Source organism: Perissodus microlepis, chromosome 1 (genome assembly GCF_051167445.1).
Source record: "Perissodus microlepis isolate ML-2025 ecotype Zambia chromosome 1, ASM5116744v1, whole genome shotgun sequence".
NCBI classification, from domain to species: Eukaryota; Metazoa; Chordata; class Actinopteri; order Cichliformes; family Cichlidae; genus Perissodus; species Perissodus microlepis.
The window spans coordinates 18531952-18558957 of NC_140461.1; the positions used below are offsets into that span (position 1 = coordinate 18531952).

The 27006-nt window shown below is 39.6% G+C and overlaps 1 protein-coding gene across 1 annotated transcript in view; it reads right to left on the reverse strand.

The window, feature by feature from the left end:
* Positions 1 to 2508: 2508 nt before the first annotated feature.
* Positions 2509 to 27006, reverse strand: part of aldh1a2 (aldehyde dehydrogenase 1 family, member A2) — a 29723-nt gene continuing 5225 nt past the window's right edge. Inside the window, exons 2-13 of the mRNA XM_084933401.1 lie at positions 24203 to 24307; positions 22572 to 22712; positions 22163 to 22292; positions 17938 to 17999; positions 17131 to 17259; positions 14551 to 14664; positions 6503 to 6605; positions 5693 to 5877; positions 5412 to 5576; positions 4936 to 5093; positions 3662 to 3736; positions 2509 to 3430 (exon numbers count right to left, since the gene is read on the reverse strand). Of these exons, the coding sequence (XP_084789527.1) occupies positions 3358 to 3430; positions 3662 to 3736; positions 4936 to 5093; positions 5412 to 5576; positions 5693 to 5877; positions 6503 to 6605; positions 14551 to 14664; positions 17131 to 17259; positions 17938 to 17999; positions 22163 to 22292; positions 22572 to 22712; positions 24203 to 24307 (1440 nt within the window). The 3' untranslated portion in view covers positions 2509 to 3357. The remainder of the gene's footprint in view (positions 3431 to 3661; positions 3737 to 4935; positions 5094 to 5411; positions 5577 to 5692; positions 5878 to 6502; positions 6606 to 14550; positions 14665 to 17130; positions 17260 to 17937; positions 18000 to 22162; positions 22293 to 22571; positions 22713 to 24202; positions 24308 to 27006) is intronic.

Below are 27006 nucleotides of genomic sequence, written 5' to 3' on the forward strand. Positions count from 1 at the left end.
GACTGCTACCCTGCAATGATCCCTCCAGTTACACTAGCGCCAGTTCCATCTTCTGTGAATGTTGAATTTATTGCTTTAATTCTCCTAAATTAAGGACAAAGGCTCCCCATCCAGGGCTGTTGTTATTTTCTGTAATGTTCAACAGCCATTTCTTCTTCGCTCGCATGCACACATTAACTCATCACAGCATCGCTGGTGTGGAGGAGTCTCTGTTCGCTCAGCGAGCCCTGACTCACACTAAACTGGAATGAGAAGCATGCAGAGAGAAGCTTGCACAATGTTTCAGTGAGAAGAATCAGACCACCTCTGCAAAAGCACGCACGCACGCACACACACACACACATGCACACACACAATCTCTGTCCTTAGCTACCTCTCCAAAGTGTCCGTAAATGTGGAAATCGCTTTTGTGACAAATAAAGAGGACCGGACATCACAAAGACACATCTGTTTGTTCCGTTAACTCTGTGAGAAAATATTATGAAGGAACAGATAATAGGAAAAGCAGCGCTATCTTCTGGAATATTAACTGAAACTATAAACAAGGCTTGTGAAGGATAAGGGTTTTTTCTGGACAAAGGGTGAATGTCCCTGTCAGTGTGTGGTCTGTTTCTAGGCTGATGTCCTTAACTGTGGGGTTATGCACGTGCACGCTGAGAAAATGAGATGCTCTGAAGCGTCTGCATGAAGGAAATACTGAGTCTGTTCATTTCAAAATCTCTTAAAGAAGAACAAGATGAATAAAATCCCCTCAAAAAAAGGAAATTTCAGTTCTTTGTCTTTCTCATTTGCTCATTGTTATGTTGTTGAGTGCATGTGAGGTTTTTAATTATGTGAAAAGTGACAGAAACTTTTCACAGGGTAGTGTTAACGCTGCAAAGGTGAATTTAAATTGATTTAAAAAGAGAGCAAACAAGGATAGAGGTTAGAAGTAATTTTTTAAATAAGTCAGAAGATAAACAGGTTCATAAATGCGTTTTTATCTTGAGAGTGTAATCTGCTGGTCTGCACTGACATACCCTGTAGTGTTAACAGAGTGCTGCAATAAGGAGATCACTTTTTCATCTTGTCCTTGGAAAGACTGATATAAACTGGGAAAGGAGTTGTGGGAAACCGTAGCCTGGTAAATTAAAAGCTATTTGCCAAAGAAACACTCCAGCACGGTGTCTTCACCTCCAGCATGAACGCCATCACCAAACAGACTCATATTTCTGCTGTAGCCTCCCTCAGTGGTCACTTCTCTCTTTAGGACCCTCTTTAATTTAAAAAAAAATAAAGGAAAAGTGATTTTTTTTTTCTAAATGGGCATTTTTTTAAAAAAGTATGCGTGCTGCCTTTGTGGTTTAGTTCTTGTGTCAGACTTTCCACATGTCACAGACAAAAGATCTTAATAGCAGTTTTTTGTTTGTTTTTGTATTTAATCCCATTAAGCTGTGATTGAGTAACTATGAGCCAGCATGCACGACACCAGGACCTGAAACTAAACCAGCCTGTGTTTAAGTAAACAAATAGTGTGTAAAGAGGGCAGCTGAGACAAAATCTCATATTTAATATATGTGTTTTTACTCCTTCATACAATGTACTCAAATGTTCCACTTCTTTGACATTCCTCAGTTGCTTTTAGAAGTCTAAATTTAGAGACAGATGAAGGCGTAAGGTCACACATGTAAATGTCAGAAGTTGTTATTAAGCAGTTACTTCCTTGTCCCACCCTGTTTCCACTTAATAGGACACAACCGTCACTCATGCTGACAAGCGTTCTATTATTTATAGTAAAACAGCAATTCACACAGCGAGAGGATGTGTGTGACACGCTAACGTTATTCTTACTTTTCTTCTTTGGAATTGTGTCATAGCTATCTACGCAGTTTTGGTGTTCTCATAATAGAAATAAACAGTATTTCCATTCACCAGTAGACTTAACTTTACCCGCTGCTACCTGCTGCTGCCCCCACCACGACTTTTATTTTACTGGAACACTTTGATACAACTTTAATATTTTACAGCACCGGCCAACTCAATAAGGAAGGAAGAGGATAAGTAGTGTGTTAAATGTTGTCCCCCACAAAATATGATTAATAACTCCCACAATGACACCTCCACCTCCTCTGCGGTGCAAGTGAAAACTCTAGCGTTTATCACTATGCAAATATTTCCAATTTCATAAGTTTGGAAACGGTTTTTACCTCAGAGTTCAAATGTTCACATCAGACTTGTGTAACTTCCCTGCTGGACCTGGATGGGCTGATTTATACGTCACAGATCATTTTGGCTCGGTAAATCTAAAACTGATTTTTTTTTCCAAACACTGACAAAAATACATCTGAGTGGATGGAGATTTTGAATTAGTATTCAAAGTATAATAATGAGTAGTACTATTAGTAGTGTTCAACATGTGGATCAATATAACGAGCTATCTAAGTATAGATATTTAATGTAATAAGTAAATAGTCAGATTTAGCCTGAATTAAAATGTGAGACTTTTTGATCGGCAAAGACTCGAAACACTTTTTCCAAGAAAAAAAGATTTTACTGAAAAACAAACAAAAAAACAACTATAGTCATTTTATAATTTTATAGCATATGATTGTATAAACATAAAAATAGATGGACATCAATGAAAATCAGTTACATGTATTTTAAAACACATCTACTCCTCTTTTAGCAGGTGAGAGTAAAATGCTTTTAAGAGGTTAAAGTTTTTTCACGTTTACATCAGTCAAAGGTCGACATACAGTGTTAAGTCATATGAGCTAAAATACAAACAAAGACAATTAGAAATCAATCTTAATTCAGAATTAACATTTCATCCATTCGTGTCTGAGGCTGACGACATCAGTGGTTTTGAATGAGCGAACGTGCTCGCACAAATTCTAACAAGACAGTGACACATGAGGTTTTGACGATCACACCGCACAGTACAGAGAAAAACTGTCACCCAGCGGGTTACAAGCTGCTAAAGGGCTGATTGCAAGTGCGGCAACTGAGTCTCTGAGCATCCAGCATCTGGTGGTGAGAATTGGGGTTGTAACGGCTGGGATGGGCGTCGTTATTGGGTTTTGAAGTCAGAGCAGCCTCCCCCATCGTCTTTGTGAGTGCTTTAGTGTAGTTAGTGGAGGAGGTATGGAGTAATGTGGGAGGGGGGGCAACACAAGTGGCGATACCTGGACTGGAAGCGGCTGAATGTCCACGGAGGGACGGGAGGCAGTGAGTGGGTACAGCCTGGAGTTATCATGGATATAAGTAGCTCTGATGGGTCGTGGTGTGACACCTTGGACAGACTGACAAAAGCTTGTCAACAATGAGGAAGACACTACCTCCTCCTGCCTCCCCACTCCCAAAAAAAGTGTGGCTGCCTTAAGAGTTCTTGGAGACCATCTTTATTGTGATGGTCTTCACTTCTGAGTACTCCTTCAAGCCGTTTTCTCCCCTGAAAGAAGAAATAGAAACATTTTGCTTAAACTCGAATGCTGACAGCAACATTGAATTATAGTGTACACACTGCTGGAGGCTCTTGGAGCAGGAATATTTCCTCTTAGATAGAGATTTACATCATGTTAAGCTTTTTTGGAAAGTCGGCTTTCAAAACACTAAGTCAGCAATACTAGTGTTGCAACTAATTTGTGTGTATTCAGCGGGCAGACGACCAAGTCTTACTCACATTTCACGTCCATTGCCAGACATTTTATATCCTCCAAATGGACACTGTGTGCTCAGAGCGTTGAAGCAGTTTATCCTGTGAAATACACAAAGCATTGATCACTCTTGATCAGTTGACTTGCAGTTTACTATAAAAATTTTGCACAACTTTATCCAAAGCGTCATTTGGGAAGACGGATGTAAAATTACATTCTCATCATCACAGCTATTTTTAAAAACCCTTGAACTCAATAACAATTATTCTTTTGCTGTTTAGCAAACACAGTTAAAAAATGTCAGGTTCTATATCTGTAAATGTAGTGATTACAGCTGCTGTAGCTGCCGCCGAAACAATGCTTTGAAGTAACTCGAAAATATGAAGTAAAATTATTAAATATTTCAGCGATTTTTTTCCTTCTCATCCTTCTGCTGAAAGACTTCGTTCTCGTGCTTCATCACTTATGTCCTTGTTCTTCTCTCGCCAGTTTTTTGAACCACATTCAGCTGATCGCTCTCTGAGTCTTCATACACCTCCTGTACAGTACTCCCCAATTTCTAGATTGTCCTTTTAGTCTCAAACATTCATGCCATTTTAATAGTTGCACTACTTGTGTTTTCTTTTTCCTTTCTAGCTCAGGTTTTTGTATATTTATGTGCCTCCTCATACATGACTTTTCTCCCCTCTTTTGGAGTCTGTCTCTTTGCCTGAGTTGACCACCTGCTGAGTGAATTTCTCAATGTTTATGATTAAAGTTCTGGATCTTACCTATTACTGATGTTTTGTGATTGGACACATAAATATAATGTTTATAATTAAGGATGGAGCATATAATTTATCCTTTCTTGGTTACAGAATCATTTATGTGGCATTTGTGATGAAAATTGCCCGATGGTGATTAGGTCAACATCATTGATGAAGGAAGAGTTATTAAAATAGCTAAGCATAACAAGTGACGCAAGATTTCTGGCAGCTATCTATACTTCTACTCATAACCATTTGTAAGTAATTAAAAATGGAAACTATTGCAGGTTAACTCAACAAGTAACATTTACTATTAATTTCATTTCTACCAATCATAAAATTGAGTTGTCCTGTCTTGGAACATTATTTCTGATATTTTCTCATCATATCTGAGCTTATGGGTGGATAAAAAGGAAGAAAAGCTTTTCTTTGTGGCTACTGTAATGATTCTAAATCAGCACACTGTTAGTTAAAGCTTCGGGAAAGTGGCTGATATTTCTCACATGAAAAATATTACTGAATGGAGCTGAAGAAGCACGGCAGATAGAGCTTACCAGACAGTGCCAGCCTGCATGGCTGTGGATATGGTCATGGCTTTGCTGATGTCCTTGGTGAATACAGCGGCAACCAAACCATAATCTGAGTTGTTGGCTCTTTCTATCACTTCATCAATTGTTTTGAACTTCATGATCTGCTGGACTGGCCCAAAAATCTGTAGAAATATGGTAAATGGTAAGCTAACATCACACATCAAAGAAATGAGAATACACAGACTCACTATGAACTTCAAAATTATTAGTTAATCTTAGGTAAACGCATTTAATTAGGGACTTAATTTATGTATCACCATCCTTTTTGGTACCTTTTTACATTTTTTGACAGCTTTAGTAACTCTTTTTTTCTACAGGTTAGAGAAACAGGTTATTAACATCCTCTACATTTATTCATGAACTGTTTTGCTACCTCTTCTATTGCAGCCCTTAAATCAACTCAAGATACATTAGTAGTGCTGGAGTCTTTATCACTATACCTCTTCTCTGGCAATGCGCATGTCATCTCTGACGTTAGAGAAGACCGTAGGCTCAATGAAGAACCCTTTCAAGCCCAGAGCTTTGCCTCCACACTCCAGCTTGGCCCCTTCGGTAATGCCGCTCTGGATGAACTCCAGCACACGGCTCTGATGCTCTCGACTGATCTGTGGAGGTGGAGGACAGACTTACTCCCATATGACAGAAAAAATGAGCAATATATGAAATTTACAGAGCAAATGATAGAAAAACCGATCACAGCTTCTGATTCTGTGCTCCTCACCTGTGGTCCCTGCTCAGTCATGGGGTCAAAGGGGCTGCCAACTATCCTCCTCTTTGCTCTCTCCACGCTCCTCCGGACGAACTCGTCATATATGGGCTCCTCCACAAAGACGCGAGAGCCTGCTGTGCAACACTGGCCTGCGTTGAAAAACACACCCTGGTGGGCTTCTTCTACAGCCAGATCCACTGGGGAAATGGAGAGATTTGTGCTGGTTAATAACTAAACAAAAGTAGTATAGAATTATAACCATGAAGCTACTTATTAGGTAAAAAAAAAGACCTGACTGGTCTTTAAAAGTGAAACAACGCACAAATTAAATATCAATAAAGACAGAACAAATTTATCTGTTTATAAAAAGTCATGTGTGCAGTGTTATTGGAGCTATCCCATGCAAATCTGACACCTGACACCTGAGAGACAGGATCCCGCTGTTGTGCACAAAGGGTTAATGGACCCCTGTGATTTATGGGTCTCGGCCGAGTCGGGGTCCATTCCCTTGATTTACAGGCCCTAGTGTGCCCCTCTCACGGCTGCTGAAAGCATTTGAGACGCTCGGCAACCCCAGTTTGGTGAGACACTTAGAGTTTATATGAAACCCATCCATCCAGAGGTTTTCATAGCACTGCTAAACCCTGAACATTTTAAGGTTCTCAGTAAGGGTGAGAACTGTGAGTGCTTTGCTAAGAATATGACACACAGCTACAAAAAACAAAAAACAAAAACGTGATTGTGACAGACAGACATTGGGTGGGAGGGGGTCAGGTAAATGAAGTGACAAATAAAACTCTACTTTAACAAAACAAAACTTACAATCAGCATCTGCAAATATTATGTTGGGATTCTTTCCTCCCAGCTCCAGCGTCACTCTCTTTAGGTTACTCTTCCCAGCTGCCTCTTGGATCAGCTTGCCGACCTAACAGAGGAAACAGATCAGAGGTTTATTCGTGGCGATGCAAGGCTCACAGCCTGATCAGTAAATCAGCTGGAACCATTAAATATCTTAAAGAGGCTGGTTAGCTCCAAACAAGGAATATACTGGTAGGCCAACTGAAACATGAGTTCTGCAAACACACAGAAAGAATATCTGTTACAGGCTTTTGGCGACAGCGAGAGGAAAACAAAATGATGTTTCTGCCGGGAAGAGTATTTGATATGTGCCGTAGGACAGGAAGAGGCAACCACAAGGTGTGTGGGTGGTGTACTGTGATATAACACCGAAACGGGATATTCGTATGAGTCGGGCCTGGTGTGACGATATGAAAGACGGCAAGGGATTTGTGGTGTTTTATCTCATCCTTCTATTGCCCTAATTTCCACTTTACTCCTTATCAGGAGCGTTGATATCAGATGACTTAAATGAAGAATAATAAATTACGGATTGAGGAATAACATTCCTTGATAAAGATCTATTGCTCAAGAGAATCATGTGTAAAATTCATCCTGGGGGAGAACGTTTTAGTTTTATTTAGTACAAATCATTAAATCTTTGAAAATGTTTTGAATACAAGCCATGAATATTTTTTTACTTGAACCTTGTTTTTCTCTGTAATACATCATTAAATAACATCCACACTTCTTTTTGCTACATTACAGGCTATGCATAGTAAGATATTTTAGAAGCAGGCTAAGGTAAGAAGACCAAGCAATACCCTTGTACCTCCACCAATCACCAGTAAGCCAGTCAGGGAAAAGATATTTTTCTCTGGTGACTGGAGATTTACTGAAACTTGATACCAAACCAGAGATGCTGCTAAAGTACAGCCAGTATAAATAATCATGCACGCAGCTTCCCAAATACAGAAGAGCTTAAGACCTGCGTTTAATCTGAAGGCCACCAGAAGGCGATGAGGTTTTTGGAGGCACATGACCATTAACCACATAACATTAATATATTCTCTGTTTGGATGTGTAGTAAGCTTGGTGGCAATGTAGGATCGCTTGAATAAGGCATTAGTCTCATAGACCAAGAAACTAGTCTGCAAACATCTGAGAACCACTGGTCATGAGGAAAAAATTTGTATTCCCTGACTGCTTAGGAGTGGTTGGATGCTGATGGCAGTCACTGGGAGATGACTGATAAAATCCCAGTAATGTAGGCCTACATGCTCCCTAGCAAAAATATGTATTCTACAACTAGTTAGCAAAAACCTCCTTGTGATTGCTTTGGCTGTTAGCATTTTGTTGCAGTTGTAAAGAAAGCATTGTACTTGCATATAAACATTGTCCAGCTACTCTCTGAGCTAATACTGAAACTGTGAAAAGTATGACACAAACCAGAAAAAGAGATGCTTAAATTTGTGTCTTAGCATTGCAGCCAACCTTGTTAAAAAAGCTCAAATTTATTTTTCTTGTTTATAATTTTCAGTTTGTGACACACTTTTTAAAGTTTTACTAGTGCTTGGCTAGTGGTCAAAGATATTTTGAAGACAAACATGATAAAGCACAGGCAACAGACTACTGCGTTGCTAGCAGATTGCCACTAGCGCTGCTAGCAGATTGCCACTAGCGCTGCTAGCAGATTGTTAGTGTTGCTGGTAGATTGCCACTAGAAGATTGCAATCACTAGGAGGTTTTTGTTGCATACTGAGTAGTATGGTTTTCAGTGTGATTATTTGTCCAGGTTTGTACTCCACTTTGGTGATTGAAATTTTTGTATTTTATGGGCCTCTGCTTGTTAACTGCTCGCCTAGCAGTAGTGTTGCTAAAACTGCTGAAAGTGCGACACCAACCAGGAACAAAGACCATCAAAGTAAAAGTTGAGCACTTTTTGAAATCTTCTGGTTCCAATGGTAAGGTACAACTTTTACTTTGAAGGTGAGTGTTCCGTCTTCCCAGTTTGCATTGCATTTTTCCCAGTTTTACTACCACTTGGAGAGCAGTTGGTAAGAGTTTTTGTTGAAGCCTCCAGCAACCACCGCCAACCACTCAGGGAATCCAAATAAGATTTCAGGTACCAAACAGGCGACATCACAGTGGCAACGCCCACTCATCATACCATCTATGAGCTTATGAGCAGGAGAAACTAGCTTGAGCTAAAGGCAACAGAACTTTGTGCTAATTTGAGATTAAAGTCATGGCACATTTATTTGTTTAGACACTTTTTAAAATTCAAAGGGAACTCAATGTGTTTTAAATGAGACACAAAACAAACATATAATGAGGCAACTTAAAAAAAATAAACATGACATTTAAATGAATAATTAAATTGGTAAAATAATAAATACATGGTGGGATTCATCACTTTTGGACAGAGCCAGGCTGACTGTGCACCTCTGGTTACAGCCTTTAATCTAAACCCGCTGCTTTAAGACTAATAAAGGCAGTTGCAGTAATACGTACTCGACATGAAAAGATACAGGTTAAAACTGCCGGACGTTATTTGACCCCCTTGCCAATTTAGGTAAACATGATTTTAGGATGTGAGAATGAGTCACCAGTTTTTATCAATATTTTTCACTGTTCTGACACGTTGCAATAACTGGACTGATAACAAGCCTGGAAAATCCCATACACCACCCTCACAATCCTACACCCTAAACAAGTATTCATCTTCCTGTTACTCATACTGTGTCTTTTATAGATAAAGAAGAAGAAAAAACCCCTTAGTGTCCAAGCCCCCCCCCCCCCCCCCTTCTTCAAACCACCCCTAAGAAAAACATCTTCAAACATGTTAAAGACTCATTCTCTCGCTCTTTTCTTCTTCGCTCTACTTCCCAGTATATACTGAAAGACTAAGATCAGAACAGCTGGGCTGCGGCTGGTACCGAAGCTGCCTAAATACAACACAAAACTTGGCTCGGCTTCATTTTTCTGATGTGTTTTGTCTGTCTTTGATCAGAAACACAAAGTGGCTGACTAAGGGGAGTTTAGCATGTGTTTATTCAAGGGTAAAGGAAACACACTGGGCTGCTAGACTCCTCCGCCACATGTGAGTCAGTGAGAGATGAGCTGAGCTCCTAAAATCCACCTGTAGCTACTCCAGCACCTTCAATCCTGTCTGAGGAGATGATGTGCTTGCTAGGATCCCACCATTGCTACTACAGTGCAGTGACTCACTGTCTGGGCATCAGCAGTCTCTGACAGTGCTGGCTCTTTTCTCAGTAATTGACTCCAGTTCACAAGAAATAACAGGAAAACTAGTAAAAAAGAACCAAAAACAACAAGAAACCCCCCAAACTGGACCACTTATAAAGGAAATGTTCAATTGGGATGAGATATTAAACAAAGATGTTTATAATACAAGTTAAACAAGATGCCACAGGATAGATAATTTCTAAATAGATAAATACATGATTATGGTTTAATCATAACTAGATCAATATTTGAAATTATACAGTAACTAATATAGACCGATAGCAGCTGCTAACAGTTTTTACCGTGGCTTATTCTAACAAAGTTTGGTGATCCTAGTGTGGTTGTGCTTGAATTTGAATGTTTACAGAAAATGTTTGAAAGATTGAAGACACTGTAGACATTGAACATACATCCTACACACACAAATAAGTAAGCTAAGAACACAAAGGAGGCTGTGTCCACAATAGTGCATTTCTGTTCTGAACTTTTATTTTAGGAACTATTTGCGTTTGCCTAGAAAAGGTCAAATCATGTGACGATACATGTACGACTCAGGGAAGGACACATAGTTACTGTTATCAGCCAATCAGAAGCCTTGGAATGAATTAAGACAATGCTAAAAAAAAAACAAAAAAACAAACAAACTGCAGTTCCTCTAGTGGCCACTTGAGGCTGGCTTCAAAAGGGAGTGAGTCTCATTAGACTTCCATGATAAAATGGCCATCTACAGCATTACAAAGCGCGTTTAGCTTGACATAAAAATGTCCCTGTGCTTCACAGATAGCCATTCAGATCAACTATAAGTAGAATGATTTATTTTTTTAATAACTGATCTACCTGCATAACTGAGTTAGGGGTGTGGCCTTATTAATTACAGACAGCTTTCCCAACACATTTAGCTGTAGCTGACTAGCATCTACGAGGCCTCACTTTTGTTACTTCCAGCCATTAGACTGGGCCGGTATTGCTGTAGGTGAATTTTTAATTGATTATCTGACTAACATTAGGGCTTGATGTGTGGGACAAATCATCCCAGAAGTTATGTGCTTTGGTGAGTGAAGTTCTAGTGTTTTATTAGTTCACTACTTCGGTTGCTTATTCACAAGACACCACAAAAGCGGATAAATCAATAAGTTTGATTTGCCAGATTTTTATGCCAGATGCCCTTCCTGACACAACCCTCCTAGGGATTTGTGTCCCTTGATCATTTGACATGTGTTAACCAATACAGTATGAACACTACGCTAGTAAATTGCCTTAACATGCTTTGCTGATATGTGCTTCTGTGTTTTGCACTCGAGTTCATGGATAGGTGATAAATTAGCACACCACTTGTTTATTCATATAAAGTAACTTCTTCCTCCCAAAATCCAACATGGCAACAACCAAAATGCTAACAGAGTCCACAATACAATTTCTGAATGTGGGCACATCCATGCTTTATACAGTCTCTGATCAAGAACTACTCATGGGTGTCTGATCGTTTCTAATATCAGTGTGGTCTAGTCTCCAAAATGTAGCTAATGCAGTGTTGCTGAAAGCTGCTAGATGCTGGCTCCAAAATAAATGTGTCTCCTGCTTCAAAATGGATCAGTTTTTTCCTGCAAAAACTACATCACATTAGTTTTTGATGATTTCAGCTGTACAATCTAATGTGTGTGCCATTGGTCATTTTATAAATTACATGCTCTGTTACTAAGACTGGTAGCTAACGGAAGGCTGTAACGCACGCCAGGAGGCGTTGATTTACAGCTGGCTGACAGCTGTTTCAGAGTTTCTATTTAAAGAGTAAACTTTTTTTTCTCCAGACGCACACTTCTACTACTCTGTTTCTATTTAAGGAGACTTTGATATGATGCAGTCATGCATTATTTCGGTAATGCTTATCTTTAACACATTGTAGTTAATGTAACTAATACCAGCATGGGCTAGCCCAAGGTCCTGGCTCCACACAGACAAACTCTACAATGCTGTGGCTATTTTTAAGAACAATATGGTCTACAGCTGTGGTTTGAGCTTAATGCTTATGTCAGCATGAACACACACACACACACACAAACACACAATATGATATTAACATGCTTAGTTGGGTTGGGCAATATGTAAATATTTTCCAACGGCCTGCCGTCAGTCCTACGACAAGCAGCTGATGATATATTTGTTAAGGGTTGTCTGTGCAGCGAGTGCAGGGAGCAGGGCAAAAGACTCCCAACATCCTTTCAGCAAATGGAAGCATTTGTTTGTGAAAAGATTAAAAAATCACTATTTTGGGAATATTTTGGTTTTAAAATGGAAGGAGGGAGTGATGCCTCCACTTTGCAGCCTATAAATGAACAGAGGTAAAGATTCCAAAAAGGCTAATAAATGAATAATGTCATTTATGAGACTTTTCAGTACTAATCGATTGGACAGCAACCACTACCTGCAATTACTTCAGTCTGGTCACTGTCATGACTTTCTGAAAGTTAGAACCATTGGTACGAACACCAACTGTTTCCATATCACGTAGACAATAAATTCACTGGAATTTTCAAGAGGACAGACATAAATCACACAACATAATAATAATAATTATTATAATAATAACAATGAACCCCACAACCAACTGCATAACCCCAAACTTTAGCAGATATAACTTTAGCCAACAGTTCTTAATATATCTGAAGCTGAATTGTTCTCCTGCCCAGATGCTAATGTTGATTTTTAAACTGGGACATAAATGTGTGTAACAAATTCAGTTCTGCAAGTTATCCAGATATTTAAAAAAAATAAACAAAAAAAAAAATCCACCATTGTTTCATAAAAAGAAAAAAACCCAGCATATCACCAAAGTCATTTAAAACTGTTTTGGGGAAATTTCAATGGTGAAGCAACAGACTGGTCAACTCTCACAGCTGTTCCTCGAGTCCATTAGCGTCACTTAAAATCTGCCTCATCGACATCCAGGATCTTTGAAATGCAAACAACGGCGTACACTAACAATGCTCTCTCCCTGTGACATTCACTTTTACATTTTACAGGAATATGTCTACTCATGTGCCACTTAATTAGGTACACTGGTTCAACTGCTCCTTGCTCATACTGAGCATCAGAATGGGGAAGAAATGTAATTTAAGTGGCTTTGAATGTCATATGGTTGTTGGTGCCAGGCTGGTGTGACTATTTCAGAAACTGCTGATCTACTGGGATTTTCCTACACAGCCATCTATTTTACAGAGAATAATCTGAAAAAGAGAAGATATCCAGTGAGTGGGAGTTCTCTGGGTGAAAATAAGTTCAGAGTGGAATGGCCAGAATGCCAGCGCAGAAGAGCATCGCTGAAGCGCACAGCATGCAGATGGGCTTCAGCCACACCGGGTGGCACTCCTGTTGGCTAACAGCAGTTAAAAACAGGACGGCTACAATTTGCATGGGCTCACAATAGAAGAATGGAAAATTTTTCCCTGGTCTGATGATTCTTAATTTCTGCTGCTAGACTAGCAAAGTAGGGTCTGAATTTGGTGTAAACAACGTGAAAGCATGGATCCATCCATGCTTGTATCAACTGTTCACGCTGCTGCTTGTGGGGGATATTTTCTTGGCACGCTTAGAGCTCCTTAGTACCAGCTAAACATTGTTTAAACATCACAGCCCACCTGAGTGTTGTTGCTGATCCCTCTGTGACTACAGTGTACGTATCGTCACATGATAAAATGCCATGTCACAAAGCTCAAATCATTTCAAACTGACTTCTTGAACATGACAATGAGTTCACTGTACTCAAACACCCTTCACCGTCAGCAGATCTCAATCCAGTACAGCACCTTTGGGATGTGGTGGAACGGGAGATTTGCATCATGGACGCGAAGCCGACAAATCTGCAGCAACTGTGTGATGCTATCATCACATCAACAAAACCCTAAATCCCTGAGGAATGTTACCAACACCTTGTAGAACCTATGCCATGACGGATTAAGGCACCTCTGAAGGCAAAAAAGGTCCAGCGAGCGTATGTCTCATTGTTCCAGTGGGTTTTGCTTTCATTGTTTTTATCTGTGACATCTGTACCTGTATGAGCTTATCAGGGACTGCTCCAATTACACATACTGTACACATGGCGCCTCCAACACAATGCAGGAGTCAAAACAAATACTACATAAGGCCGTGTTACTTGCTAAAGATAGGTGTAAATTACAGGATGGTCACATAAAAATATCACTGCAACATCGGGACTACTGTAAATGGTTTTAACACAGGGGTTAGTCAACGTAGAAATGACAGATGTTTATAAATGATCTGTAGAAAGGGATCTGCCGTCACTCTGGCTGTTCTCTCTGACTCCAGGAATCTGTTCAGACCACAATGCTCAACACCTAACATGGTATGTCCTTTGTCTTCCCATTAACTGCTTCCCTGTTCTCAAGAGCTGTAAGGGTATATCCTGATGGTGAGTTAAATGAAAAGCGGTGTGGAGGTGCATTAATCCTCAAAGACAGCTGAGGGAAAACAGACGAGAGACAGTGTTTTCAGAGAGACCTGTTTGTATACTCTCGACAGCGCAAATATGTGCATGTGTGTGCGATAAAATCAGAGCCCTGTCATGAGGAGTAATGACAGGGTGCGCGGCTTATGTAAGACCCCATTTGTTTGTCATTTAAACTTCAATACAGGCACACAACATCCCCTAATTACCCAGCCTGCTCTTATGCTCTGCACATGTTGGTCACTGTGTCAACTGTGTTCAGTGACAAAAGCTAGCAGTAGGCAGATGCTGATCTGAGCCGTTCCACTAGAGAGAAAAGTACCTCGGTTGATCCTGTGAAAGCCACTTTGTCTATGCCCATGTGTGAAGCAATTGCAGCTCCTGCTGTTGGCCCGAATCCTGGCAAAATATTGATGACTCCCGGTGGAAAGCCGGCCTGTCAAAACAATATGAGAGGAAACAAGCTTTAGCGGAGATGACAGCAGAGCCAAGCAAAACCACAGGCAGTGTGGGGGAATCCGAACCCAACCCAACCTCCCTATAAGCAGAGAGCAGGGAGAACATCAAAAAGGCAACAGACAGATAGTCTCCAAGAAGAGGCGAGGCCGGAGAGGACAGGGGAAAAATAGAGAGGATGTAGACACTTAAATTTGTCCATTATTTGGCTTCAATACATTGCCATGTCAGGCTGTGTTGTTGAACTTACTCATGTGTTTATCCTTATTGTACACAGCTGCACTCACTACAAAGAGCTCTGGTTTGGAATTTACTCGAGATTTATATCAGCGTGTTTAAGATGTTCAGATTTTATTTTATTATTTTGTGGAGTTTTCGGCACTATTGCCAGGAAAAACTGAATAAAGAAAAAAGAAAGTTGACACCAGAGCATCCCTGAATTAATTTTTCTAAAGCATTTTTATGTTGACTGTCACATCCATACTTAACATATGAAACTGAAATGAAATTATATAACATTTGTTCTTGTGATCTCTCTGAATTCATAATAAACTGATATCAAATTTAGAAATAAAAACTTAAAATAACTTTCCTTATTAATCATTTAGCATTTTAGCTAGTGTGTGCATCATTAGGCTCTCATCACTCTTCATGCTATCGTTAAAGTGGGATTATTCAATGTGGTATGATAATGCTGTACTTATTACTGCTAAAATACTGCCTGTATTATTCTCAAAGGTTGCCATCTTAGCAGAAGGTTAGGGAGTACATATTTTAAGTCTGTACGAGGGAATGCTAATACTAATTAGCAACCTAGCAGCAGGTGATTTTTAGCAGACCTTGACATTATGGGTGTTTTGTCTTGTCAATGTATTAATGTTTAAATATTGTTAATAATGTTCCCCGTGGAAGAATTTAGTATGAGTGGTTATATGTTAAGTTAAGCTGTAAATGCCTACAAAATGGCACAGCTAGCTTGATAACCACTGTGAAATGCTTCAGTAGCCATTTCTGCTAAGTACATAACCTAATTATCATGAGACAGCAGTACTGTATATACTTCATATACTGTATATATATATATACATATATATATATATATATATATATATATATATATACCACATCCATACTTGCTGAAGGATGTGAGACACATTGTTAATGCTGCTCGAGTACTGATGACACAATGGAACAAACATTATCTAAATATTATTAAAAAATGGTTAGCTGCAGTATTGCTTCTCATGTGTTTTATATATATATTAGTTTTTAACACAAGCAGTTTAAACTTCTGACACCTACACATTACAAATACAGGAGCTGCTTAGCCATGGAAACCCATGCCACGAAGCTCCTGGCACAAAGTTTTTGTGCTGATGTTAAAGCAAAAGGAGGTTTTGCTGTTTGTAATTTGACATTCAGGGACTATTTTCCCTTAGCACTTGGTGCTGCTGCTCTATAACTTTATGTGGTCTTTGATTTCATGGCTGAGTTGCTGTTCTTAGTAAAGCCTCCCGCTTTGCAGTAATTCCCCTTTCAGTTGATCGTGTAATATCTAGGAGGGTAGAAGTTTCACAAACTGACTTGTTGCAAAGGTGGCATCCTATTACAGCAAAACGTTTAAATTTAGTGAGTTCTTTAGAACGACCCAGTCTTTTACAAATGTGCGTGAAGGCAGTAGATGAAAACACTGGAATTCAAAGATTAATAGGTTTGACCCAGTACTTTTGTCCATACAGTGAATGTTGAATTGAGTTGAATTAGCTGTATTAATATTAATATTTGGATTTTATTTTGACTAAACTACTAGAGGTAGTAAACTAGAGACACTAGACGTGTGTTTAGTTCTGCATCAGATAATTATTTTGTATTTCTGACACTTAATTATGTGACAGAGACTAACATGAAGGTTTTTAAATGCAGCGTGAAAGCTCAGCAAAAATAGATATTCACAATATTAATCTCATTATTACTGTTTCTGCAGCATTTCTCACCAGACAGATGCTAATTCTGAGCTTTTTTTTTTCATTAAAATAAAGAAAGATTTTAAATGTTTCATTTTTATCATCCTAAACACATTTTATTGTTGTAAAAAATCTGTATGTTTTAGACCATTAAAAAGTTCACTTGCATAATTGAGGCAAACTAACCCTTTCATTTTGGCTCTATATTGGCTGGAGATAACCTAAAGGCCAAGTCCTACTTCACTGACTCTGAGATGATGCACCAAATCTATGTGATACTTTGTTAAACATCTGTTTTTTATCGCCTTTTGGTTACATTAACATTGAACTGTCTAAATAAAGTGTTGGCCAAAGTCAAAGTGAACACTGTGTCCTTGGCAAAATAAAATCTATAAGTGATTCTGTTTCAGTTAGTTCAGCACTCATGCTTGAAACTGTGCACGCGAAATGTTTTCCGTCGTCATAGTGACTCTGTCATTTACCTCCTTGATTAGAGCTGCCATGTAGAGGCAGGTGAGCGGCGTCTCCTCAGCAGGTTTCAGGACAACAGTGTTTCCACACGCGAGCGCTGGGCCCAGCTTCCATGCTGTCATCATCAGAGGGAAGTTCCACTGTGTACAACACACACGCGCACCCACACAGACACACACACACAAACACCGGAAAAAGACATCATGCATCTGACACACTGGGTGGTCACAAGTCAAGTTCAATAACTCATCGCTCTTAAGTCACTCACTCTCATTTTCACTCTGTCTAAACATAGTCAAGTGAGAAAATGTTCTCGGCACTTGTACAGTATTTTCTCTTCCCACAGTATTCTGAGAAAGTCGGGAAATTGCAACACATGTGCAATAGACCCGTATCACTGTTCAACACACAGGCCTGTGTTATTTCTGCTTTGCACAGGAGCCCATGGGGCTCAACACAGAACCACACGCTTTCTGCACTCTTGCACAATCAACAGTGTCTCTTTCTCCTTGATCTTTTCCTCCTTTCTCATCATTCTTCTTTCCTCAAACACACTCTGTTAAATCCCTTTGCTCATTCTTCTGCTTCTCACTTCTTGTTCCCTTTTCCTCAAAGCCACCGGCACACTGGGGGGGTGGGGTTTGGAGTGGTTGCGGGGGATTACCGGTAAGATTTAAAAACTGTGGCTGACAGGGAATTACTGGAAAATTCTGAATGTAATTCAGTACTTTTAGACGCAGCTAACTCCATCTTTTTTATTTTTTCTTCACACTTCCCTGTCATGTTTGCATGTCACTTTTCAGAAAAGTTATACTCACAGGGACAATTTGTCCACAAACTCCAATAGGCTCATATCTGGTAAATGTCAGATACTCTCCATCTGTAGAGGAACACACATGAGCAAAGAGAGAACTGGGTTATTTATTCCTAGCTTTAACACTTTAACAAAAAAGCACTTAATAGGAAATACTAAAAAATCCCTCTAAACACATGAAAAATGTCACCACCTGACTCCCCTGGTGTTGTTGACTCGACATGTTAATTTGCAAATGAATCCACATGCAGCATTCCTTGTTGCTTTACCCTGGTGAGAGATTACGTTTCCTCCAGCAGCACAGGCATGTGTGTAACTGTTTTAGGTCATAGAGATGGGTGTTATGCTGGAAAGGTTTGCTCATTCCTCTTGCATTACTTGAGTAAAAAGGAGGTACTTGCTGAGGGTGTGCCATGCTTGTTCATTTTTCAGAAAAACAATTCATATTGAGAAATGTGTGTATAAATTTGTTACCACAGTGGTCAGCTGATGATTGCTTAATGTTGCACTTGGACTGGAAGGATCAGTGGGGGGATGACAAGTCAAACAATCACGTTGACAACAGATACAAAACTGCAGTAAGATTCCCATATTTCAACTTTTTCTTTTTTTTGTCCGTGTATTCCAGTGTGGATCTTGCAAAACTGCTATTGTTTGTGGAATGAATCTATAAACCCAGTAGGCATGACATTTTCTGGAGGAACTCGAGTATCTGAAGCCTTGTTTGAAAGAATGACGCCTGCACATGAATTATATTTCAATTTGGCACAGGCGGTGTAAATGATACCAAACTGTACTGCCAAAGGTGCTGCACATAATGACACTCCCCATTCATTTCATGCCGTCTCTGTTATAAATTTAACACCACAGTATCAGCATAACACGCAAGACAAATAGCTGCAGAGGAGCCGCTCATGGTAGCTGTGTTGCGCCTCATTCTAACAGGTGAACAAACATGATTACTTACATCATACAGGCTACAGGAATACCCTTATTTATTTACTCTGAAAGCCTACAAGTGGAATAAAGCTTAGACCAAAGCCCTGGGAAAACGCTCGCCGTGGTTGGTTTGGCAGCAGCGTACAAGAGAAGCTTTGAGAGGGACAATACAGCGGTATCAGGATGTTTTCCATGTCCTCTCAGTCTCTCTCATTCTTTTTTTTCTTCCTTTTAAAACACACAGCCAACTTTCTTCTCTTCCACCCTCAGATTCAGCTGCTTTAGAGGGGCAACACTGGCAGCTGGCTCTACTGTGTTTAGATTGATTACCAATTTGTTACCTTCACCCGCTGAATGTAAGCTTAGCTTTCTGCAAAACTCTGAACACAATGAAATAAAAAGAGTGTTTTGTTTTACTAAAAAATTAAATAAATGGTGATGTCAAATAGAGATGCCCCCCCCCAAAAAAAAAAGATTAAAATTTTCTGTACTTGTAAAAAGCCTTGTAGTAAAATATTACAAGAATTTATGCAATGATCCTAGTCAAAGGTCTCTAAAGTAGCTTAAAAGCAAAAACCGTTATATTAATTTCAAAATTATATTTTACTATTATATAAATTAATGTTGCACAACTTAAATGCCATGTGAGTGCGAATGGTTGTCTGTCCCTGTTTGTTGGCCCTGCGACAGACTGGCGACCTGTCCAGGGTGTACCCCGCCTCTCGCCCTATGACAGCTGGGATAGGCTCCAGCGCCCCCCGCGACCCTGAAAAGGATAAGCGGAAGCGAATGGATGGATGGATGGAACTTAAATGCCTAATTGTGCATTCTCATGCTCCTCTTACAGGGTTCCTATATTATAACATAGTTCTCCTGACTGTCCACATGCTTTTGAGTCAGCGTAGGAAAAGATTAACGGAGGCTACAAAGATTTTTTATTTTATTTTATTGTTCTGAGTGTTTTAAAATCATGTTTATAGCTGCTTGTCGTATATAATAAACACCGATTTTGGTACCTATGTACAGTGGAAGCGTCATGGTATTAATACTTTTAAGGATGTCTATAAAGATGGCACTTTCATAACTTTTTTAGACCTGTGTTCAGAAACAAATCTTCCGGCTACCAATCTATTCCATTATTTTCAGGCACGGCATTGCACTTCTGCTCTCTTCCCCTCCTACCCTCTTCTTCCAAATGTCCAACCTTGGGAGGAATTCTTATCCCTTAAACCCAATAAGAAGTCAATTATATCTTTAATATATAAACAACTTATGGATTTAAATGTCCATTCAGTTGTTAAAATTAGGAGGGCTTGGGAGCGGGAGTTCGGAGTAATTTTTTCGGATCAGCAATGGGAGAAAACAGTATCCAATGTCCGTTATAGTACGTCCTGTGCCAGGTTACAACTTATCCAGTTCAAGGTATTGTACAGGGTTTACTATTCAAAGTCTCATCTTTCTGAGATTTACCCACAAGTGATGGATCAGTGTGAGAGATGTCATGCCACCCCATGTGACATAGGTCATATGTTCTTTCTGTGCCCAAGACTCCATGGCTTCTGGAGTCAGTATTCAGTTATTCTTTCCAAGGCTCTTGGGACCCAAATCTGCATGGACCCTTTTCTAGCTGTTTTTGGGCTTCCAGTCAACACTGGTCTAACCGACCCTACACACTTCAAAATATTAGCCTTTACATCACTTTTGGCTAGAGGTTGCATCTTACTCCTTTAGAAATCTTCAAAGCCACCTTCAGTTTCTTTTTGGTTTAGAGATGTGATGTCATTTCTTAAATTGCAAAAGATAGGCCTTGTGGCGAAGGGCAAATACAGAGAATTTTATTCGTAAACTATTGCAAGTCATTAAACGTTCTACCAGCTGATTAATATCATCCCCCCCCCCCCCCACATTTTTTTTTGTGTGTGTGTGTGTTTTGGGGTTTGTTGTGTGTTTGTTTTGGGTTTCTTCTTTTTGTTTTGTTTTGTTTGTTTGTTTGTTTGTTTGTTTGTTTGTTTGTTTTTCTCAATTTTATATAAACATGGGTGTGACTCTGTGTGTGTGTGTGTGTGTGTGTGTGTGTGTGTGTGTATTATTGTATCTGTTCATGTAAGAAAAACTAACAAATATGTGAGGGGAACAGATTGTATTGTCATTGTAAACTAATGTACATTTGTCTCTCAATAAAAATATTTATAAAAAAAATAAACACCGATTTGCTGCATTTGTTATCAGGCACTGGTTGTAAATTATATAATAACTTACTAATCTAGGTCACTTTATGTGGAACACAGTCAATATAATAATATGTCCCAAATTCAATTAGCACATGTAACAATAATAAAAGTAAAGTTGATCAACAGACTTTTTTCAGACTTTTCCTTCACTTTCTAAGTTCTTCTGCTGACTTCAAAGAGCGATCGTATTGATTTTCCAGGTCAGGGAACTATTTTTTAATTTTGTTTTATTTTAATTTCATTTTCCTGACACCCCAGTAATGCACAATAACAATTAAAACCTTTTACTGATACCAAAAGGGTCTCAGAATAAAACTGTGCCTGCTAAAGCTCTCAGTAGAGTTAGTGGAGAATTTAAAGCTACTTTCAGCTGCTCACTTCTCACAACAAACAGCTAACTATTGTCTAAGAGGTTTGACACATTAAATCTGAATGACAGACTGTGTAAAAAAATGTGCACAGTGTAACATCAACAATTGTTTGAGGAATTCTGTATTGAAACTTCAAGCTGATGCAAAGAGCGAGCAGTTAAGAAACCGGAGATGTGTTGCGTTTATGTTGAAGTGATTTATCAACTACAGGTTGCCACACCCTAAGGCATAACTTTCATTATCATAGATTTTTCTCTAAATGGGAACTAAAAATGACAAAATAAACATCATGTTGCAATCTTTAAGCGTTTAACTGGTTTATTAATCAAGGAAAATGTTTACTGAGGTCAAAGAGCAGATCAGAAAGAAAGTGATCTTTCTCATACACTTCTATACAGTCAGTCTTCTTTTTGCAACCAGAGGAGTCGCCCCCTGCTGGCCATTAGAAGAAAGAAGTAGATTTAAAGATCTTCCACACATGCTTCAGTTTTTAAATCCTGACTCATCATATATGTTAAGTTTGCAATTTCAGTTGAGTGTTGTTGCATTTTTTGTTTGTTTTTTGGTACCAAAAAGTCAGAGGAACAAACACAAAAACACAAACCTGGCTCTTTCTTTAATACCATCCGACTAATCCTTTCTTTAACTGCTAGTACCCTTCATCTCTCTCAGTCCAAACGGCTCTTACCCATTGGAATGGAAGTACCATGGATCTTGTCGGCATATCCAGCAAAGTATCTCAGTGTCTTTATGGTTCCTTGGAGGTCCACAAACAGAGTGGGCAGGAAAGGCTTTCCACTGTCCAGTGACTCAATAGTCTGAAGAGAGACGAGGGACAAATATGTGATATAACCTTGTGATCTTCACATATTTCCATACTGTTTTCTATCTTTTACACGCACCCACGGGTGAAATGTGACACTAAGATAACACTTAACTACAAATACGGCAGTAATATGCTCGCTTTAGGACATTTGCATGTATTTGTACTATCAAGCACAAAAACAACTGTAGATCCTTCTTTCCAAAAGGCATAAAATGCATTTAATAACATGGGAGGAAAAATAAGAGAACATTCCCAGTATTTGTCCACTTACTGCTAGGTAGACACTGTCCCTCTCCACCAGGTCAGCCAGTTTGGACAGCAGTCGACCCCTCTCTGAAGCATCCATCCTTCGCCACACAGAGCCCAAAGAAAAGGCCAGGCGAGCTGCCTGCACGGCTTTATCAACGTCAGCCTACAGGGGAAAAAAAACATGTCACTTCATTATCTGTCTCTGCATTTTAGCAGGCCTACATCTGACATAGAAGTGTATATGCTGAATGCTGAAGATGATTTGTCTCATATTGTGCTTTTGCCTTTCTTTAATATTTCAGATCCAGCTATTTCACTCATGTATGACGACTAAAGACTAGACTCCAGGCCAACACTATAGCTATACCTGTTTAAGCATGCAACACATGTACCAAAGGATAGCGTCCTTACTGCAGGAGCCAGAGTTGGAGTTCATTACAGACCATTTCCTGCATGTTTTCACTCTCTCCCCACTTTCCTACTCTCTGCACTGCCCTATCCAATAAAAAGATGGTTAACCTTTTACAGGGCACTCACTTAGATACACAGAAAGTCTCAACTTTAACCCTAAAGTGTGACTTTTTTTAATCTTTGTGATGCAAATGAAGTGATATGTTTCCTGATTATGGGTAAAAAAAAAACCCACTTTCATTGTTAGATTCTCCAGCGCTGAAACCTGAGTACAGAGAAATTCATTCTTCTTTTTACTGTACTACATGTATTTAAGGTAGCTCCATTATGCTGTTCAAATATATATACTGTTACATGCTCACTTTAAACATGGCTTAAGTTTCAGAAAATTAGGTCATCGTGTATAAAAGTAATCCCTGTGAGCCAGAAACTTCAGACCTCACTGCATGCTCAGTTTACACCAGCTTTTTTTTTTTTAACTCTTGGCTCTGTGTGATGAGAAAGAGAGAGAGAGGACATCCTAACGTTTTCATCTCAAAGTACTGTACTGTGAGTACAGAGGCCACGCCCACCTGCTGGCAGCTGTCCAAACCGCTGTTTGTGAGAGACAGCCAATCAAAAGAAAACTGGCTTTAAGTGGGAGGGGCTAAACTGATGAACTAAGGGAATGGACCAAGGCCAAGTATATGTTTAATAAAGATAACACTGAACTATAAATAATTTAAAGCTACTCTTTTAAAGCCCAAGAATAAAAATATGGAGCAAATGAATTAAGAAAAACTTTAAGAATAATGTGTTATTTCTAGCTGCATTTAACAGATTCTCTTCTGTGTTTGCACAACATGTGAATGTATCTGCTTGAACATCAAGGGTCTTGTTGAGGTTTTACTTTCTGCTCATGTTTCTTTCTGTCCTTTGGGATCATCTGCCCCACCCCATGAGGTTCACTTGGGTTACCCTCCCACCTGTGTGTGTGTGTGTGTGTGTGTGTGTGTGTGTGTAGTTCTGTCTTTATCTTTTCTGTCTTTTTTATCTTTTTTATCTTGTATATTGTCTAACATCCACTAAACGCTTGCTTTTGCTGTTTAAGCCTGCACGTTAGTCCAACATGAACAAGTTAAAAATTAGTTTTACCATTAAAAACTTCTACATCCATCAACAGTAATGACTTTAACCATTTACTTGGTTTAACTATATTTATGTAATATAATACTCCACCATAAAACATTGTATAACATTTACCTTGTCTGCTTCCTGGACTTCACAGATCTGCTCTCCAGTAGCCGGGTTGTAGACAGGGAAGACCTTTCCACTAACAGAGTCCTGCCATTCATTGTTGATGAAGATCTGCAAAAAAAGAAGAAGATAATTTGGGCATTTTAGTAAGAGATATAACCCATTTTAAATTCATTAAATAGGCAAAATTATTATTGGAATGTATCTTTTTCACACGTAGCACTGAAAGCCTGACAAGGCAGTTTCCAAACATGCTAAGCATGAGCGTGCAACAATGGCTACTTTTTTTTTTAATTTAAAAATATTTATATTATATTAAGTAATGCGTTCATTTCACCATTTTGCTGCAGCTATGTGCTTGTGGACTGCGAAAGAAAAACAGCTCTCACGCAGCGGCGCGTCCAGGGAGAATCTCTGGAAATCTGGACACAGATTCCTGTCTGTTCAGCATTGCTCTCTAGGGAGTGCTCCACCATCCAGACAAAGGGGGTGGGTGGATGTGGGGGTACAGATAAATCCCAATCACACACTCGACCCCCACCCACCTACACAATCCGCCCCCCCACCCCCCAAGCACACAGACACACGTTTCACAACATCGCTGCTCGTTTACGAGATCATAAAACACGTGCTGCACTTGGTTTCTGTGATGCGTTAAAGCAAGTCTTCCGTTAAACAGCCAATCCTTGGATTCCAACACGAGACATATGCAACATCTTTGCCGAGCAAAAAGAAAAATAAATGTTTACACAACCCCAAAACGGAGAGTTATGACACAGAAGTACATGTGACGCCTTTTACATATGTAATTTTAAACGTACCTCCAGCATATTAGGTCAGCGACAAAAACCTCCTTCCCCGCTGACATGTTTGGATTCATTAGGCTGACTTACTCACACTGTTTTTAATGGCTGTCAGTCTGCCTGATAGATAGAGTGCAAGGAGAACATCTGCTGGCACAAATCCCTCTGTGTATATATTCGCTCTTACCCTCCTTCTACTTTAGAGGAGTTCTGATGTACTGAGAGCAAACCTGAGAGCAGGGTTCAAGTATCCCACTGGCTATAGCCTCCCTAAACTCTCCAACATGTTTACCTCCATAAACGCCGGGCTTTAAGTACTATTTAATTGGCTGTAAAGTGTTAGCTGTGTTTACTTTCGGGCTGGTATAAAATGCCGAAGTGCCTGAAAACCGTTGGAGTCACAGTAAAAACACATCACTCTGCCCCCCTCCCTCCCTCAATCCCTCCTCCGTATCATTCCCACGGCTCACTGGCTCATAATGTGGACTCTGCATCTGATTACCTCGCATTCACGTGTTTAAGGTGTTCAGTATCTCCATGTACCACTTCACAAGGCAAAAAAATACAGTACACGATCATTTTCCTATCATTCCTTTGCACTGCTTACCCCCAAACCGTCCCCCACACAAAGGCCTGAGTAACTTCTCCCTCTACCAGCCTGGTATTCTCAGGCGCCTACCATCAGAGGCCACCTTTAATCTGCTGCTCATTAAGAGCACTTCATAAAATTGTCAGTAACAATAAGGAGCAGAGGGCCAGCTACAAAAACAAAAAGTCCTGTAGAGCACTGAATTAGTTTTTAAATTTATAGGGGCCACTGAAGTGGGGCGCCCTAAATCAGAGGAGCCCCCTGACAGCCTCAACAGTCCGAGCAAGAATGCAGACCATGGGTAGCTTTATGCATGGCGTAACCCCTCTCACAAGATGCTGCTAAAGGAGAACGGATGAAGCACGACAACAGTGGAGCAGGCCCCACCTAAATCACGGCCAGAAAAGGACAACTGTCAGACGCCGTTTGGCTCAGCCCTCTCGCTGGGCTCGGACTGGTGTTAGACTTTTGTCTCGTTCCATTGAGAGACTTGATTAAGATGACAGGCCGGAGTCGTAAATCAACTCTCAAGGTTTCTTAAAATTGCTTTTAGGATCATTTGGACGAGGGGCAAAGAACGCAAGGATGAAAAAGCAAGTGCAAGGGTTCACATTTTCAAATGACTAATTGTGTTTTCTTTCCCATTCCCTGCGGGGTCGTTACTATCACTTCACATGATAGGTTCGTGTTTATGAAAGTCTGCGCTGCCATTCAGGGCCTAAAATCCCAAAAGTGCACGCAAGATGAAAGAAAATAATTAATATGGATACAAATAATCCCAGGTTTTATTTACTCTATATTTCATTTTAAACTAAAAGATCTAGTTCTGCAGCTTTTTATACAAATGGGAGAGAGGATTAAAACTGAGTCCAATATGTGTTGCTTGAATAATAACGAGGAGGCCTGATGTGGATGAGTAAGCCTATAGGTCAGGGCTTTCTGCATGGGTCACAGGGCAGCTGCAAACATTTAGCAAATCTCTTGCTTTTCTATAAAAATCGCCGGTCCCATCATCCGGTACGAGCCTGCGAGGGATGGGGATCACAAAAAGATGAGGCACAATATAAACAACCACAATTTAAGATTGTCTTTTTTTCAAGCATATTTTCAATTCAGCTTTAATTTTCTGTAATTACAAAAAAACAACAACAAATAAATGAACGTTAAAATCAGGATTTGTTCATGTTACACAAAGTTTAAAATGTAAACGATACCAACTTTTTCTTTTTCTTCTTCTTTTTTTCCACGTTAATAAAAACTTTGTGCGGTATTTGTGTCGATTCATTTTTTCGGAGTGAACTGTAACGGGAAGTATGAAATGCCAAAATACTTCATGCAGCCAACAAAACATCTGTTTGGCTCTTTGCTTCTTCTCACAGCTCACATGCTGAAAGAATATGTAAGGCTACTCGGTTCTC